The sequence below is a fragment of the Varroa destructor genome, unplaced genomic scaffold (genome assembly GCF_002443255.2).
Source record: "Varroa destructor unplaced genomic scaffold, Vdes_3.0 BEIS01000001.1, whole genome shotgun sequence".
Classification (NCBI taxonomy): domain Eukaryota; kingdom Metazoa; phylum Arthropoda; class Arachnida; order Mesostigmata; family Varroidae; genus Varroa; species Varroa destructor.
This window is the reverse complement of record NW_019211454.1, coordinates 2,149,209-2,165,303: the sequence shown is the minus strand read 5'-3', so window position 1 is coordinate 2,165,303 and position 16,095 is coordinate 2,149,209. Positions and strand designations below refer to the sequence as shown.

General features: G+C 40.8%; 1 protein-coding gene across 10 annotated transcripts in view; it reads left to right on the top strand.

Annotated features, from left to right (window-relative positions):
- Positions 1–16,095, top strand: part of LOC111246405 (uncharacterized) — a 108,809-nt gene that overhangs the window by 25,598 nt on the left and 67,116 nt on the right. Inside the window, exon 2 of one of the 10 annotated variants that reach the window (XR_015319290.1) lies at positions 3,753–4,084. The exons of 6 other annotated variants lie outside the window; for them this stretch is intronic. Coding sequence is in view for 3 of the 4 variants with exons in the window: in XM_086977693.1 (XP_086833819.1) it covers positions 3,753–3,865 (113 nt within the window). In the remaining variant the exon portion in view is untranslated. Of the gene's footprint in view, positions 1–3,752; positions 6,794–8,679; positions 8,803–16,095 lie in introns of those variants that run through there. 3 more of the 10 variants (XM_086977695.1, XM_086977696.1, XM_086977693.1) reach the window with 3 other exon arrangements.

The window sequence follows — 16,095 nt, the reverse complement described above, 5'->3', positions numbered from 1 at the left end:
ACTAAACTAGTAGAAACAAGTTTAGGCCACTGTGAAATAAGCGATGCCTAGTTCAACAAAAAAAAAACTTTCTTTGAACGGGTTTGGCAAATCGAACATTTTGAACCTTCATGCTTTAAGGCGAAACGTTTTTTTATATCTCTTAATTCTTAAACAACTACATTCAATTTTTATAGAGACGAAACAAATTTTATCTTTGTTATAGTTAATGGAGGATAACAGAAAGTCCACATTGAAGAAGGCTCATATCCTACATGTTTTTAACCATCTTGAACTTTTGTGTGACTAATGCCATAACAGGGTCGCCTTTTGCTGGGCCCATTCAACGTGTCTTCTAATTGTTATTAAAATTTTGACGGCTGCACAGATGCACACCGACAGATCACAATGGAAACGCGACAAGCCTCGGCCTATCGAAGTGGCTTCCTTGAGCCCTTCCTATTATAATTATGCTGCTGCTGTTGGTAGTGGTGATTAAAGGCGTGGAAAATGCTACTGCATAATTATCGCTGCTGGCTGTTGAACAGATACGCGAACAGGCCTTGGCGAGTATCGACCTAGGCACCACTAGAAAGATGAGTGTTGCCTTCACTATGAAAACTCAATACACTGAAACGGTGAGCTTAGAAATCCTGAGTAAACCAAAGGTCCTCTACGTAACCTAGCGCCTAATATAAGAACACATTTTCGAAGTGATATCTTGAAGGTTACTACTTTACCATTGCATAGGTTATAATATGAAAGATATTTTTCAATCTGTGTGCTCAAAGTCAAAGCGTGTGCAATAATACGCCATAACAAATGTAATACGCCAAAGTGCCCCTTAATATCTACCTGAAAAACGCCTCATAATATTTTCTTATAACAGGCGCTTATTTTATATTGTCAAGGTTCAAGGTGTTGTTTTCCGGACAAAAGCTGCAAATGATAATTATCTGTAAAATCTCACGTAAGTCCGCGTCATGGGCTCCAAAGGCCATCATTTGTAAGTTCTATAATCAATCCCTTTGAAATAAGCAAACATATTTTAAGACAATGTTACTTGGCCTATAGTTCGTTCATTTGAACATGGCATCATGCGGTTAACACCGGCTCACACAAAGTCGTAACTATTGCTTCAACGGGGGATTTCCGTTATCGACGATTTAGAAGGTTGTTCGCCTGCCAGCCTCTAGCGAATAGCGAATTAGACAAATGATCAAGTTGCTGGGTAACAAACATTTGTATTTCTGTTTCTTTTTTGTCTATGAAACAGTATTAGGTATAATTCTAGTGTTACCGTTAGGCTTGCAGTCTCAATACTTCCAAATGACCCTCTACCTCCCTGCAGACACCCGTATATTTTTCGCTTTGGATGTAAAACTTGACAATAGGCACCGTTCTAGAAATCCAGCTATTCACAGCAATATCACCACAGGCAAGATACAGAAGATAAAAAAAAGAATCAGTCTCGATACTTAATCTGAAATTACGTACGTTTATGTCTGCGTAACATTGCGTGGGCCGTAGGCTTGTTCAAATCCACATCTGCTTCTCTTCTTAGAACACACTTTATACTATTGTTTGTCTTTTTCTGTGTATATATAGATATCGGTTAGAATGTATGGATAGATATGTTAGGTAAGCCGTTCGCTGATGCGTATTTGTCCACCTATCGAATCGACACCTCGACGCATTAGCAATGGTAGGTGAGGCTTGCGATCTTTGTCTGCTTCTATTGTCCTTTCAATCGTACCCTTCAGCAGATTAATGACTCGCGATTCCTTCGACGTGGCATATATTTGGTGCCCAGCCATTTATTGTTGATGTGTGTGCATGGTTCACTTATGACAGGCAGCGATTTTGCAGGTTTCGGAGTAAGGCTCGAAAGTAGAACTATCTGTCTAGTGTTATGTCGTTGTATTTCACGTATGACTTTTCTGTTGGAACAATCTTGCCTGCCAATTTAAGCAAAAGCATATTTCGATTAAAAGGAGTTCGATCAGTAACTAATAGAACATATTGAATCGAATATTTGTTACGAACGATTAAGAGGCTATCTCATTCCTCTGCTGCGTGTAGCGTTTCCTACCTGTAAAAGTGTCCCTAGATAACAGCGATATTTCTCAACCAAGTGTACTGTTAATACATTGTTCGACCGCTGTTAGCTTAATTTTTACATGATATTATTGGTGTTACTGACGTGTGAAGTTGATAGTATGAAATCCACGACTTTGTTATAGTAACACATTTCTCTGGGATCGTGCGTGACGGAAACACCGTGATACTGATGGCGGGATCGATGACTGCTGGCTTTGTCGAGGCTGAAAAGGGCTGCGGTGCTTCTATTTAAGATTATGAATAGCTTAGCTTGCTGCAGAAGAGCCCACGAACTTAAATCTATCTATTTTTCATAATAAGTCAAGCTTTGCGATTACACGTTACGGTATACTTAGGCTAGAATAGGCTTCAATATTGTAAACTAGCCTAAACTGGCGGAATAGAACGAAGTGGGGCCATACATAGCAATACAGACACCGAACAAACACACAGACACACATACACTCACTCAGAGACACACCCCAGCCCATACATACCGAGAAATCAGAACGACAAAGTATAGAGAGAAAACGAGCAAAAAGGGCTGATTTGTAGGTTTGTGGAAGTGAATGGCCGAGGGGTCGAAGGCATACACTACCTTTCCGCTTCCCTTTTCCGTCCAGTATAATGCTGGTGGCAATGTTTACCTTTGCGTCCGTTATATGTCCTCATAAAATATTCATCGCCTCAGAAGCATACCTTGTGCTCTCTTCATTTTCTTCGCCTGTTTTCTCTCATGTCGCACTTTGATTATTGTTATTGTTAGAGTACGTAAGCGATTGATGCGATGCGGCTGTCTACCGTACGATGGTTAACAGATGTATGTATATCTTTGCTGCTTCCTTATCATTCAACACAACTCAATATACCACAACAATCACGTACAGTAACTGTTTAAAAAATTAGGATTGAAAGTTTATTCGTCAAATTTACGCCTTTGATTATTATCTCTCTCGTCTGCAAATAAACGTCTTACGCAATTCGGATAGACAGCGTGGAGACCCATTATCGCCCTACGCTATCGTAGACTCGTCGGAATTGATGCGGCTTTAAGTCGCTAACGCTAAACGCAGTTGAGTTTGCTAAATATATTGACGCTTGAGCCTCACCGCCCAAACAGATTTTAATGCTATGAGTCTGATCATTAGTAATGCGGCAGCTCATGCACGGACAACTGTCACGTTAAACGGACTCAGGTATTCATCCTTTCCATCTGCTTTCGCCAGCAGATGATGCAACAACGAATCGCAAAACCGCGGGGGTTACCGGCGATCACGAACCGGAGTTGTTATTTTGCTTCTTCTGCGCCTTGTAAACATCTCTTCTTTTCTTCGTCCATGTCCAAAGCTTCCCTAGGACAAAACATTTTCTGCCAATGTTACTGCTTCTGTTGTTGGCTTCTTCATCGGGTCCGATTGTAAGATGGCGAGGGTGTTTGTTATGATGCTAGTGCTGTCTGCAGTCGCGGTCATATTTACAATAATACTGTACGCTGGGGTCGTCGTTGGCGCTGTAGCTTTAGCTGTCGTATACTGCTTAATGTCGTTGTTACTCTTGATAAAGGCACGATAGTTGTCAATACACCTTGTCGACAGGGAGGAAATGTTGAAGTCGCTATTGCCGCCGATGCTGTTTTCTATAATATACTGTTCTATTTACTTTCGCTGGTGTAGCTGTGTTGATTTGTACCTTCTTACAGTTAATCCTGATTAGGATGGTAGTGACTGTGCTGCCCTTGGCGTTGACGTCGATCAGCCGTGCCAGCGGCGTCAGTCATACGTCATAGCCAGCAGCCGAAATAGCAGGAACGGCTAAAACCGAGACGACTCCACCCTTCCGGAAACAGCAGTAAAGAGCTGAGCCACCGTCGGTGGTGCTACGAGCGAAAGCAAAACGTAACGGCAACGCCACGTGCGCCATGGATAAAACCGACAGATAGACAGCATTTACGGAACCTACGTACTTACAGAAATACCTATATACGTTATGAAAGCTCGTGGAAAGGGTAAGGAAGAAACTGGCTTCGTCATGTATAATTAATAAGATGGAACAAGACCCGTACGTTTAGCACTAGAAGGAACGCTATGTGCATAATTATTGCTATAATAAGATAGATAAACGGCAAAATAAAGCATTGCACACATCTCTACGTACGCATCTAATCTAGACTGTCAGAAGTATTGTAATTAGGAGGACTTTTTTTTTTTTAAAGAACTTATTGTTGCGCAAACTTGTGAAACATCCTGCGAATAAAAGCGATAGGCATGATGGATATTGGCCATCGAAACCAGCCAACTACTTTCTCTCACCTTGATCCTTCAACTAAACCATTTGCCTCGAGTTTTACACCATTAAACGTTCCATCAGACGGATGGCTTTCATCATGAAACGCAATGTGTCGATCCGAACCCAAACTACAACATGTTTCTCAAGGTTAGCGGGCAAACACATTACCCAGTACGCCATCACGGGGACGTCTTCCTCAACCATTAACATTTTTACGATTACTACTGATAAGCTATTACTGACCCTGCTAGAAAACCCCGCCGCTAGCGGATGCGCCAGCGGGCGACGAAAGATCATTCTTTCGAGTATTTAAAGTCTCGACCTGTCATTTTTCCACCGTGCGATAACATTATAAATTGATAAGTACAAGAATATTACGAAGGAAACGAAAAGTCGTTGTATTAGTAATGGTAATAACAATATGCATAAAATTCGTCCTTCGGTATAACTGCTTAAGCATCGACATCTGTCATAAAACACCCAACGAACGAGTACTATTGGATAAAAAGATATTATGATGGTTTTATTATTATTACTATTGTTGTTTTTCCAAAGTAAACCCTGTGCCGCTTATTGAAACAACAACAACAACATATACACATATGTGTGTATATATATATATATATAGACTAGAAAGTTAATACACATTACACATCACGCGTCATACGGGGAAATGTTCTTTGCTGGTAAGTGGATGTAACAATTCGATGGTAGCACATTTGCACGCATCATTTAGAATTGAACTTTATCCTTAACATTGATCCATCCACTTCAAATAACAACGCTTAGTTCGACAATTGCTTCACAGTAGAACGCAGAGGGGTGGAGATCTCATAGGGGAAAACGTAGAAAGCAAACATGGTACAGAACTGTTACAAGCGTCAAGCGTGACTTGTAGAATGATTCTTCGATTATTATAGTACCATTGCAGGTCAGTTAGCAATGTATAAACCGTCTGTTCTGTGTAGTAAGCCATAGACAACTTACGCGTAAGTTGTTTCATGTAACTGCAGTCATTGCATTCAGACAGAGAAACTAAGCGGGAAGTGGTCGTACTTGTAACATAATTCACTGCAACTAATATCTAATCATTTTCTATGCACGGTGCATATATCTAACTGAAACATCCTATTGTTAAAAGTGATGTGAAGCTTCAACCTAAACACGATGCCACTAAAGTTGACTTTCGGATCTTCTATTTAGTGTCATTAAAGTGATGCTGAACGTAGCATGGCGAACAAGAGTTTTGTCAGTACTTTGGTTGGTTATATTGTGCTACGTTTAAGGTATTTGGCAGCTCCTCACGTACCTGTCACGATGCTCCATATGGTAAATATTGTCAAACCAAAAGCCTTGAAATTTAGGTGCGCTTTTTGATAGCGCAACCATAGATTTGTTATACCTAATTTTACAAAAGAAGGGATCTCTTAGATCTCTGCCTCGTACAACACCCGTCGCTACAGGTAACTATGCTTGTATCTTCAACCAATGGACATGCTACTATACCGCCAGACGGTTAATATCTTCACTCATTCAAAATCGCTATTTGGTCTTTGTCTTGCATAGAGTTGCGTTGATTGCTGAACTGCCAAAAGGTACTGGCGGCCGCGGCCACCGCCGTTACGCAGATAAGGCCGACATATCGATGTTTTCGTTAGCAGGCCAAAACGTTCTGGTTGCCATGTATCGTACAGGTTTCTGGCAACTGGCGCGGTTACCTCTTTCTGCGGTTGATGTATTGTTTCAGCTGGCTAGCGCCCCACAGAGATCTGTTTATTCTTGTATATCTTGACCGTATCAGTATCTTGACCAAAGCCTAGTGTACATGTAGTGTGTCATTATAATTTGATCGTACGTATATCCATTTCTTCATAAGATATGAATCTGCCACTACCGTTAGACTTCAGAGACTGCAGAATGATGCATTGGCGGTCAGTTTGGCACCGTAATTTTAGCCGTGAAGATCGTTGCCGCCAAGCAATACATAAACTTATGATATACTATAGTACTCGAGAGTAGTTTTTTTTTGATGATCTCTAAAAACTAGCACGACAACGGAGAAACGAACAGCAATGAAAGTTCGTAAAAAAAAAGTGATTTTGCACCCCTGTTCCAATAGAGAAATCGTCACTTCGTCCATTATATTCGTCATTATTATTATTAAAACGGAAATACGTTTTGCCTTGATGGATAAAAGTACGCATGCCATCTTGATTAACATGAATAAAGAATTAAAACATAACATGGGTACGGAAAAATATTCAAGTTTGGATCAAATTTACTACACCATGCTGAAAGCTGTATATTTGATACTCAGACGAAGGCTTGAGATAGATGAAACGAGGACTAAAACTGATGAAAACAATGATCGGCGTGAGTAGATTTGTTTGTATATTGTTTGGTACTAATAGAACTTAAATAAATAATAAAAGAATAAAAATTAAACGTGTTACGAATTTTCAGAAAATTAGATACGAACGTATAAATAAATAGGTTAGAGTTCATTATTAGAATAATGTCGTCCCCAACGGCGCCATCAGATGACCTCATATATGAAAGGCAAGACTAGATATGGCTAAACGGGAGGATCCTTTCTCAAACCTAAGGCGTTTCACTGGTATACCTCCCTACGTTATTGTTGGAAACGACGCTGTCAGTCTGCACTTTCTCTTTGTTTTAATGCAACGCAATATATGGCGATGGGCGGCCAGGGAGCGAAGTCGGCAAAGGAACTGGTCAGAATTCTGCAGCCGAACACCAATGATGATGGCCATAATGGACGCGTTGTCGAATAAGGCGAAGACTTGACCGATAAGAAGAAAGCTGGAAGGATAAGAAAGCAGCTATGGATATACAGAGATAGGACAAAATAGAGATCATTGCATTCCCCACATGTCGTGCTGCACTCCGCCTTCTTCGCAGTTTTCAACGTAGTATTAGCGCGAATTAGCGTATTAGCGGACTGGCATATGACAGAAACCAGTTTCAGGATGTTGTGCTTGTTACTAGCTACGCTGTACAGCAGCCAATGACGAAGATCGTCGGGGCCTGATAGACAAGATCTTCTCTTTGTGCCCTCAGTGGGTTAGACAGGGGGAGACCTCATTGACTTCCGTCGGCCAGCGTGACAAAATAGAATGCTGCCGGTCCACTGGGGATGCTAGAGCAGTTCGGTTTGTTTGCGATATCCTTTCCGGTTTCAAGACAGAAACAGCATAAAGAAGACCACTATACTTGTGTATGCGCGATGGCTTCCCACTACATGAAACGACAACATGGACGACACAAGTTCGAGGGAATTTTTTGGGGGGGCGTGAAAGGTTGGGGATATAGGCGTTAGGGGATAGTAGGCTGGGAGATGGAAATAACTGGCATCGTTAGTCTGTAAGACGTTCGCATGTACCCCTGTGTCCGTCGTCAACGATGGTAGTTTCTTTCTGGTCTTTCTATTGTTCAACCCTCTATCATCCGCCTCCGGTGTTTTTTGTCCTTCCGACAGTCGTAGTGGTGGTGGGCGCTGGTGGCTGAACAAAAGGAGGCGCAGAAAGCGGTACCACACAAGAACATGATGGGCAAAAGATACAAAGAGGGGGAAAAGGGGGAAAACTTATTTGTTTCTTACGACCAGCCACAGCAATAGTGAAAACGCAGTGGTAAGGGCATGGGCGACGTTGACAGCCAGGACACAGCCAGCGTCTTTGGCAGAATTAAATAGAAACGTGTTGTCTTATTTTTTTTGGCCTCGTTGGAGACTGACGGTTGCGGCGGCGCTGGCGGTTATCCGGCTATGGTGACCGTGACGTTGTTGTTATTCCTGCGTTTATTGCTGTTATTGTTGTTGTTGTTCTATTGTGGTCGCTGTCATTTAGAAGAAGTGGATTAGAGTAGAGCATTTGCTAGTTGAAAGACGAATCAGATGGGAACGCTGATTAACCGAATCAATCGTGGGAGGGTCTACAGGTTTTTGTTTATTTTAGAAATGCGGATAACCATTGTGGGCTGTGGTAGTGACAAGAACAAATCTATCGGGCTGGAACATCATCGGGCTGCCAACCATCGGCGGTGGACAACGTCGATTCCGGCATAGCCTGTCTGAAGTGTTGCAAAAAGTTTACTTTAACAATTGCGATTTTCGAATACTTACTTTGAATTTTAGTATTTTAGAATGAATAAATTGTGGTCGCAGTAGATCAGTTGCAATTTCTATTGTATGCCGATGTACCAAATATTAAGATAAACAATTTTTAAATTTCTTTTAAGATTTTAGATGATTATATTTGGGGGTATTTAATCATTATGTTATATGTTTTACAGGTAAGAGCCATACAGGTGTGATGGAAGCAGTGCATTTTGAAAGAACTAGAACGGTGTTGCTACAAGACGCGGCATAGGTGACGTAGAGCTAAAATTACTACGCATAAAACCGCGTTTAAAGCTGTTAAGTATATAAGTGGCTTTTGAACTATTCTTATTAACATAAATTCTATATAATTCAGTAGTTACCGCGGCTCATAGTTCTTGTGAACTGTGTCATATTGCATCTATAAGGATTGCCAACTACTGGATGCACGCGGTCTAAAATCATACGTACAGAAAAGTCCTATATTTTTACCAAAAAGTCAATACAAGTAACTACCAGCAATTGATAAGGGTTTTGTTGTTCAGATAAACCAACCGGCATAGAAAATTAGCCTTTTTTGACAACTTCCAACATATCGTATTCGTCGTAATAACCAAGAATGAGCAATCCTTGTTTTGTAGTCGAGCATTGTTTTCACGTTACGCTATGTAATATATATATATATATATAATCTACAGTGTATAATTAGAGCAAACATTATTTTTAGGCAATTTTATTTATGTTATTACTAAGACAGCATATTGTGTTCAAACGCATAACGTCTACCTGAAAATTAGGACATTGTGCCCAAATACGCTGTCCCTCATTCAGGTTTTTAGCTTTGAAAAGAGTACTTTGTCGTATAATAGATATGCAATTTTCATACCCGGGCCGCTTACTGGATCACTAGAATGTTTTTTGTCTGAACAAGAAGCATTATAGAATATAAGTAAATTATGGCCCAAGGTTTTTGCCTATTTTCTTTTCGTTTTTAACTTCTTTAAGTTATTTTGTCTTATCTAGTCTCATCTGTACGCTTTTGCTTCAGTGAGATCATAGTGAATTGCCTGCCAGTGCCATATCGCGCCAGTTAACGCAGCGACCTCTTTTGGAACCTAACGAAATTGCTACCGTAACATCAGCAGTCAAATACTGCTACCTGAAACACGGCCGTAGAAAGTCGCCACCTTGACATTGGCCTCTCATATTAATAATAGGTCCTTAATATTATTCAAGTGTGTGTATGTTTGTATATTTGACTGTCTCACTTCGTCTACGCGCGTCGTTATGTTTACGCCTTTTTTTTTTGTTTTTGTCAGAATGTAAGTTTCTTTCGGCGTCGCATTTTTTATGGTGATTGTTTTACCTTCCGCCGGCGGTGGTAATCGTGATTGTTATAACTTATAGTGTACATATATATATATATATATACGTTCTTATATAACTACATTTGCTCCACGGGTAAAGCGTGGCTGTGTCGCATAGCAACATAAAACAAACATCTTGATATGTTTAATTGAACGCTCGATATAATTTTCTTCCGAATGAATGGATTGATAGGATATTTGTCATAACTAAAAAAATAGATAAACAAGTAGAAATTTTACTGCAGGCTTCAATCATTGATATATTTGCCGTCTTGCTGTTTGTCCTATTCGCTCTACGTAGTGCATATGCCACTATGGCGATAATAAATCAGAGTAATGGCGATAATAGTAAAGCTATAATAATGATGGCCATGTAAATTTTTTTATGTGAATTATAAAGGCAGCAATTAGTTGTGCGTATTTAAGGGGATCATGGAAGGGAAATTCTGTGGCTTTTCCTGACACGCATTCAGACACAAACTCATTCAATCACCCCACATTGATATTGTGCTTTATGACTATTTATCTAAACGTCTATATTTGCTTACATGGATTGGTTGTGCTTTGTTTACAAGCTACTGTTTCCTGATTGGGTCATCGAGCACAAGATGAGAAATGTCGCTTTCGGCATAGAGCCATATATTAGATTTGGCATAAGCTGTTGCGCATCATTGACTGCACGATGACGTACGCGACGTTCATTGCTGAAATAACTCTTGACATAATAGAATTCTTGAGCATGACGATCATACTACACACGGCAATCGGTACTAAACTGAATTATATATATATAGTGATGTGTCGCCTTTAGCATCCATTCTAAGGCCCGTCTTATTTATGTATGAAGCAAACATTGAAAATTCTTTTTAGACGAGTTCGCTTATCCTAACTTTTACAGTTTTTAATTATTTGCTATTCCCCCGTTGTAGGATATGAACAGAAATGCAATGCGACATTCACGGTGGGTTTCTACTAGCATGAACAAACATGTTAGAAAATCGAATTCTACAGAGTTTAATGGACAGAGGTTTATCCTAAGCACATTCATTGTCTACTGAAGGAAACCTGTACAAAGTCAGGGCAGGCGGCATGAACGGCAACCTAGAAACTGTCGTAGTGGCATAAGAAAGACTTCAGTTAGGCAGCGTTGTTCTGAAGGTTGCGAATTACCTATCGCTTACTAGATGAATATGCAGCCAGCTTCAACCCTTGAGTTTGAACGATAAATTGACGTGTTCTCAGTCAGTGCCTTTCGGATAGTGCAATCTCTAAGCAACCGGCGGATCGGACTATTTCCTCTCGTGCAATGCTTTGCTATAACTTGAACTCCATTTGGGTTCCCAAAGTAACACCGTCAATAAATATGATTCACTGTACCTCTCAATTCAAGCGTTTGAATAAAGTTAGATCTATAGATGTGACGATTTTGCGATAGTGATCCAGCATGTGATGGTCCTACTAATTTTTGTGTCATTATTTCGTTCACTCATTGTCCTAGAGAGAACTAACAGGGTCGTTTTTGCGATTTGATCAAACTTCCACTTACAAAGTTTTCGAACCCTTAAATAAGTTGTTCAATAACATTTCTTTTAGTTACCTGCTCAATACGAGGCTTACCTGTCAATTTAGGTCTCCGACCCGTAATAAGTAGGCACTTATTTATTAGAACAGCAGTAGCAGCGACAGTTATGCACGACCGTAATACATGTTGGGCTAACAGGCCATATTCCATGCCAGTTGATCTATCGTCGCTTAATGCTAAGATCAGCAATCTCAGCCCGTTCGTTTAGTTCTATACCGTCAATTGTCTGTTACACGTGTCAGGACAACGGGCAAATGAAAATCTTGCGAAGTCAACCACCTATTAGCCTGTCGAATTAAAAGGAAATTGCGACTACTCCAGGTAAAAGCCGATGCATTTACTTGCCTAAAAGAAAGATCGAAGAGGGACTAGTGATGTTATTACCATATTATCACGAAAAAAGCGGAGACAGTAATGCAGCCCATAGCCTCGTGTTTGCTTGCTGCTTTATTCATTCTGCGATAGAAGAAGCAAGCTAGACTGAAGTGGCGATCTGCATACCAATCGTTTATCTGTTCTGTTTTTTATCGTCCTCCTCTCTCACTTGCGTCGCCTTATGAAGTCGGTCATGACCTCAACGAGCGACGGGCACACGCGGCGTCTATTATCATCCCCTGTGTACCGTAAAGCCGTCCAACTATTACCCTTGAACAGCTAGCTACTCCTTGTTGTTCTTTTGCGAATGCTCCGCTTGTCCACCGCCGAATGGATTCGTCCAAACTACTCAAGTCACGCTGACTGCCGCAATATTCGTCAATACGTTAGACGGCAAGGGCGGCAATAGTACTAGAACAGACATTGTTTCGTGTGAAGCACGTTGTATACATGGCTAGGCTGAGTATGGTCCTACAACGCAGGCCTTTGCAAGGCGCTTCTGCAAGTGAACTGCTATGTAAAGCTGTACACATTAAATCATGCTATTCCCACTGCCTATATCATTCACCTATTCTGTACCGTCATTCGTGGCAGAGCCAGCAGCGACAGTGAAAAAAAACACACATATTCTACAACAGCAGCTGCTGCTAGGGGCTGCGCCCAACGCGCACCCTACACAAATCTCTTGTTTTATATCGGCCCTTCACCTTTACCCGGATCTCTGGTCCAACTTTATTGTGTCCGGTACACGCTTTGTACTAAGCCAGCGGCAGCGACAACAGTAAATGTACTCGGGCTAACACTTGCAAGTGGGTCGTTATAATCAACCGCTTCCCTTTCTCTCAAGCAGCTAGTAAACGCCCAGACAATGCAAAGCCAACAGCCAGACTTTCACACAGATAGACCAGCCGCCGGGTACATATCAGTCTAAAACAACACCATAAGCAACAAATTTGTAACCCGCAGTCACTATTGGGCCCATATAGAGATCTACCGAATATATGGAAATCTCTAGGCAACACGGCCATCGCCGGCACCTAACCTAGACACGTTGTTCAACATCGCTAGCGGATCTTGATTTTGAAGTATTTAGCCCGAATTTCGAATTGGGTTAACGCCACCACATCGATGGGACGCTGGTGGACTCAGAAATGTGCATGGAAATAATAAAATAATTGTTAATCTGTGCTCATATACCGCGAAGCCAGGTGGCGATAGTGTAGCAACTTTACTTGTATACGATACAGCTGATGTGGCTGGTTCTGGAAGGCGTCGTCTGAAATTACCAACATTAATATGTTATACTATATGACATAAATGAGTTACATTGCTAAAATGTAATCCCTGTTTGCTGAGTCGTTGGTACCTAGTCAGTGAGGAAACACTATTGTCGCGCTGTACTCAGAAGGCATATTTGATGCCGTATAGCTACCCTGAGAAGTCCTCGTCCCAAATGTCGGAGTGGGCAGCAGGCGTTTATCCTGGAATACGCAACGAACAGGGCGTATATCTTGTGCATTCCACATACTGTATACGAACACAGAGACCCAGATAAAGCGGGAAAAATGTATGAACGCCTGCACTGTTTGAATCTAATCTGTTTGTGTAAGCAAACACGCAGAAACATCTCTGTAGGAGGGACTCCACGAGTGGCCTATGTGCATGTTGTGTGTGCATGTATTCGATGTGTCCATGGAAGTCCGAATACGGATGCATACGTATATGACTGAAGTCCGATGACATAATCCGATTACGTGAATGCGCAATGACGGTCGCAGTGATGATAGGTATGGGAGTGTTTGTCTCCCCTGGATAATCATAATAACAGCGACGATATCTAGTGAAGACGCTCATGAGGAACTATTCGTTGTTTACGGACACGTTTCCTTCGTTTGCCTTTCGTCTCCAGTCTCGTGTAACATAGTTACTGTAATGAGTACCGCCCTAACTATTAATTTTATACGTACACGCTCAAAGGGTGGAAGTTGTTTTCGTATATATGTGGTAGACAACAGCGGTTCGATTCAGATTGGCAAGCCTATTAAGAAATAGTATGGACATGACCCAGTAAACTCGTTGGCATCGATTAGGGAAGGCTTTTTGGAAAAATTATCCGAACTCGTTGACAAAATAGATGCTTTCTGCACTCATGGAACAGAGTCGATATGGATACTCCAAAGCAGCCCAACATCAAATGTAAATACGACTTCACAGCTGATTGATCGACTGCTGATTCTAACGCTTTCTCTGAATTGTTTCCTTAAATTTTCATCAATCCAACATTCATTTTACTGACAGTGAGTGTCCTTATTGAAGCGGACAGCTACATTTTTTCATTTAATATTCGCACGAAGTGCTATTCTCGCCAAAGATCTCTTGAACATGCACGACGGCGGCACCCCGCATTAGTATAGTAGAATAATGAATAACCCATGATCATGTTTTTTATTGTCGAATTCTAAGAGTCAAATGGTGCAAATCATAGAGTGCAAAATATGGTTTGCAGTGTATTTTCAACTTGATAAAAACCCCGTTTTCGGTAGTGCGGAACCCTTTCTCGATCCCAGTGACACGAATATAGATTTTTTACGTTACGAACGTTTATGTTATGGCTGCTGTCAGCAAGCGGCAGGCGCTTTCAAAATCGAACTCGAAAATTCCTTTCAATTAAGTGAGCTGCGTCATAATATTCTATATGCATGAAATGATATTACTAAAAAATAGCAGATACAAATAAAATAATAGTAGTACTATCATATAACTCAGATGAGCTTCAATCCCCTGCTGTTTTCCGTGTCTGCTTGCGACCCCCCGGATTAACCTCCTGGCGAGTTGTCGATCACCAATCCCTGATGTGTGCGTTGCTGCATTTGAGATCAGTAAATAATGGAGTTCTATATTGTCCTGCGTACATTGTAGAAATAACTCATGCGGTACAACGGTTATCGGTTTGGTGATATTTATCGATTAATGATCACGGAGTGTCTGTTTTAAAGAGGAGTAGGTGGTCGCCCGTTTCGCAGCTGTTGTTAGATAGTCAAGCGGATACGATCCGCTCATTGCTTTATGCCAGCTGGTTATACTTATCACATAATTTCGGTTTATTCGGCTTGGAAAAAATAACAGCAGTGCTAGCCGATCGAGAAGCTGTATTTCGTATATATACAGATATATGTATGTCTGTGTGTAATCTTCACTGTTGTTGTCATATTGTTTAGTTGCTCTCCTCAATGACAAACAAATATAAGCTTCTCTTTGTGGCCTAAATAATGACCAATTATCACTCAGACGCACGAACGGTAGTATGAGGTATCATCTTGTGAACTTCGGGGGGACTGGGGACGTCTGTTGACTATTTGCCGGCTAGCAGGGGAACAGAATGTAGTACACTGTAAAAAAGTTTCGCCGAGCTAAAGAATTTAGCAGAGGGTCCCAGTTGGCCGCCAACGTTGTTTTAGTTTTATTATTATTATTATATACAAATGCCAAACGTAGGCGAATAAAATTACATTTTTTTTTATTAATCCAGAAATGTAAGAGGTAGGCTCTTATTATTGGTAACAGACATATCCAGGTGAAAGTCCTGTCGCCTGCGGCAAACCACTATGAGCAATACAATACCTTTGATTTTATATTAGTTGACAAGTTAACGGCTATCTTTTTCTCATTGGATGTTTTACTGGTACTAATCTTGGAGTGGTAAAATCAAAATGTTCTCTATATAGTAGCTCTTGAAACGTATTAGGGTGCTAACTACATTAGCAGCGTTGGTGCTAGAAGAAGTCAAGCCACATTGCAAGCTACAAACCAGAAGTTTCTGTTTATCAATTCTTCGTGGAGATCACAAGTTTCTCCTGGGAGCGATAACGTCGACTTAAAATTGCCCATCGTCAACAGTTGTCAATACTTCACCATGGGAAGTAGAATATCAGAACAAGTTGTGGTACTTTTACATAAGAGACCCGACATTAGGAATTCCCAACATGACTATAATTTTTTGAACAGTCCTCTGTAAAATCTACAGATACTCAATTGATAGCAGACGAAGATGTCCACGAGTAGTCTGATCCAATATGACACTCCGCGATGCCCCACATTTATCAAGTATTTCTATTTTTTACCGCTTTTTGCCCTCATCAGCATACAGAAAAACGTATGCAGATATTTTTAATCAAAAGGACAGAGATGGCCGTACGAAACCAAAAAAATTAACAGCTTATATGATCTGCAAAAGTACTTTCCATAAATACTGATGCTTAATTCTACACAAAATGCATTGTACTTAT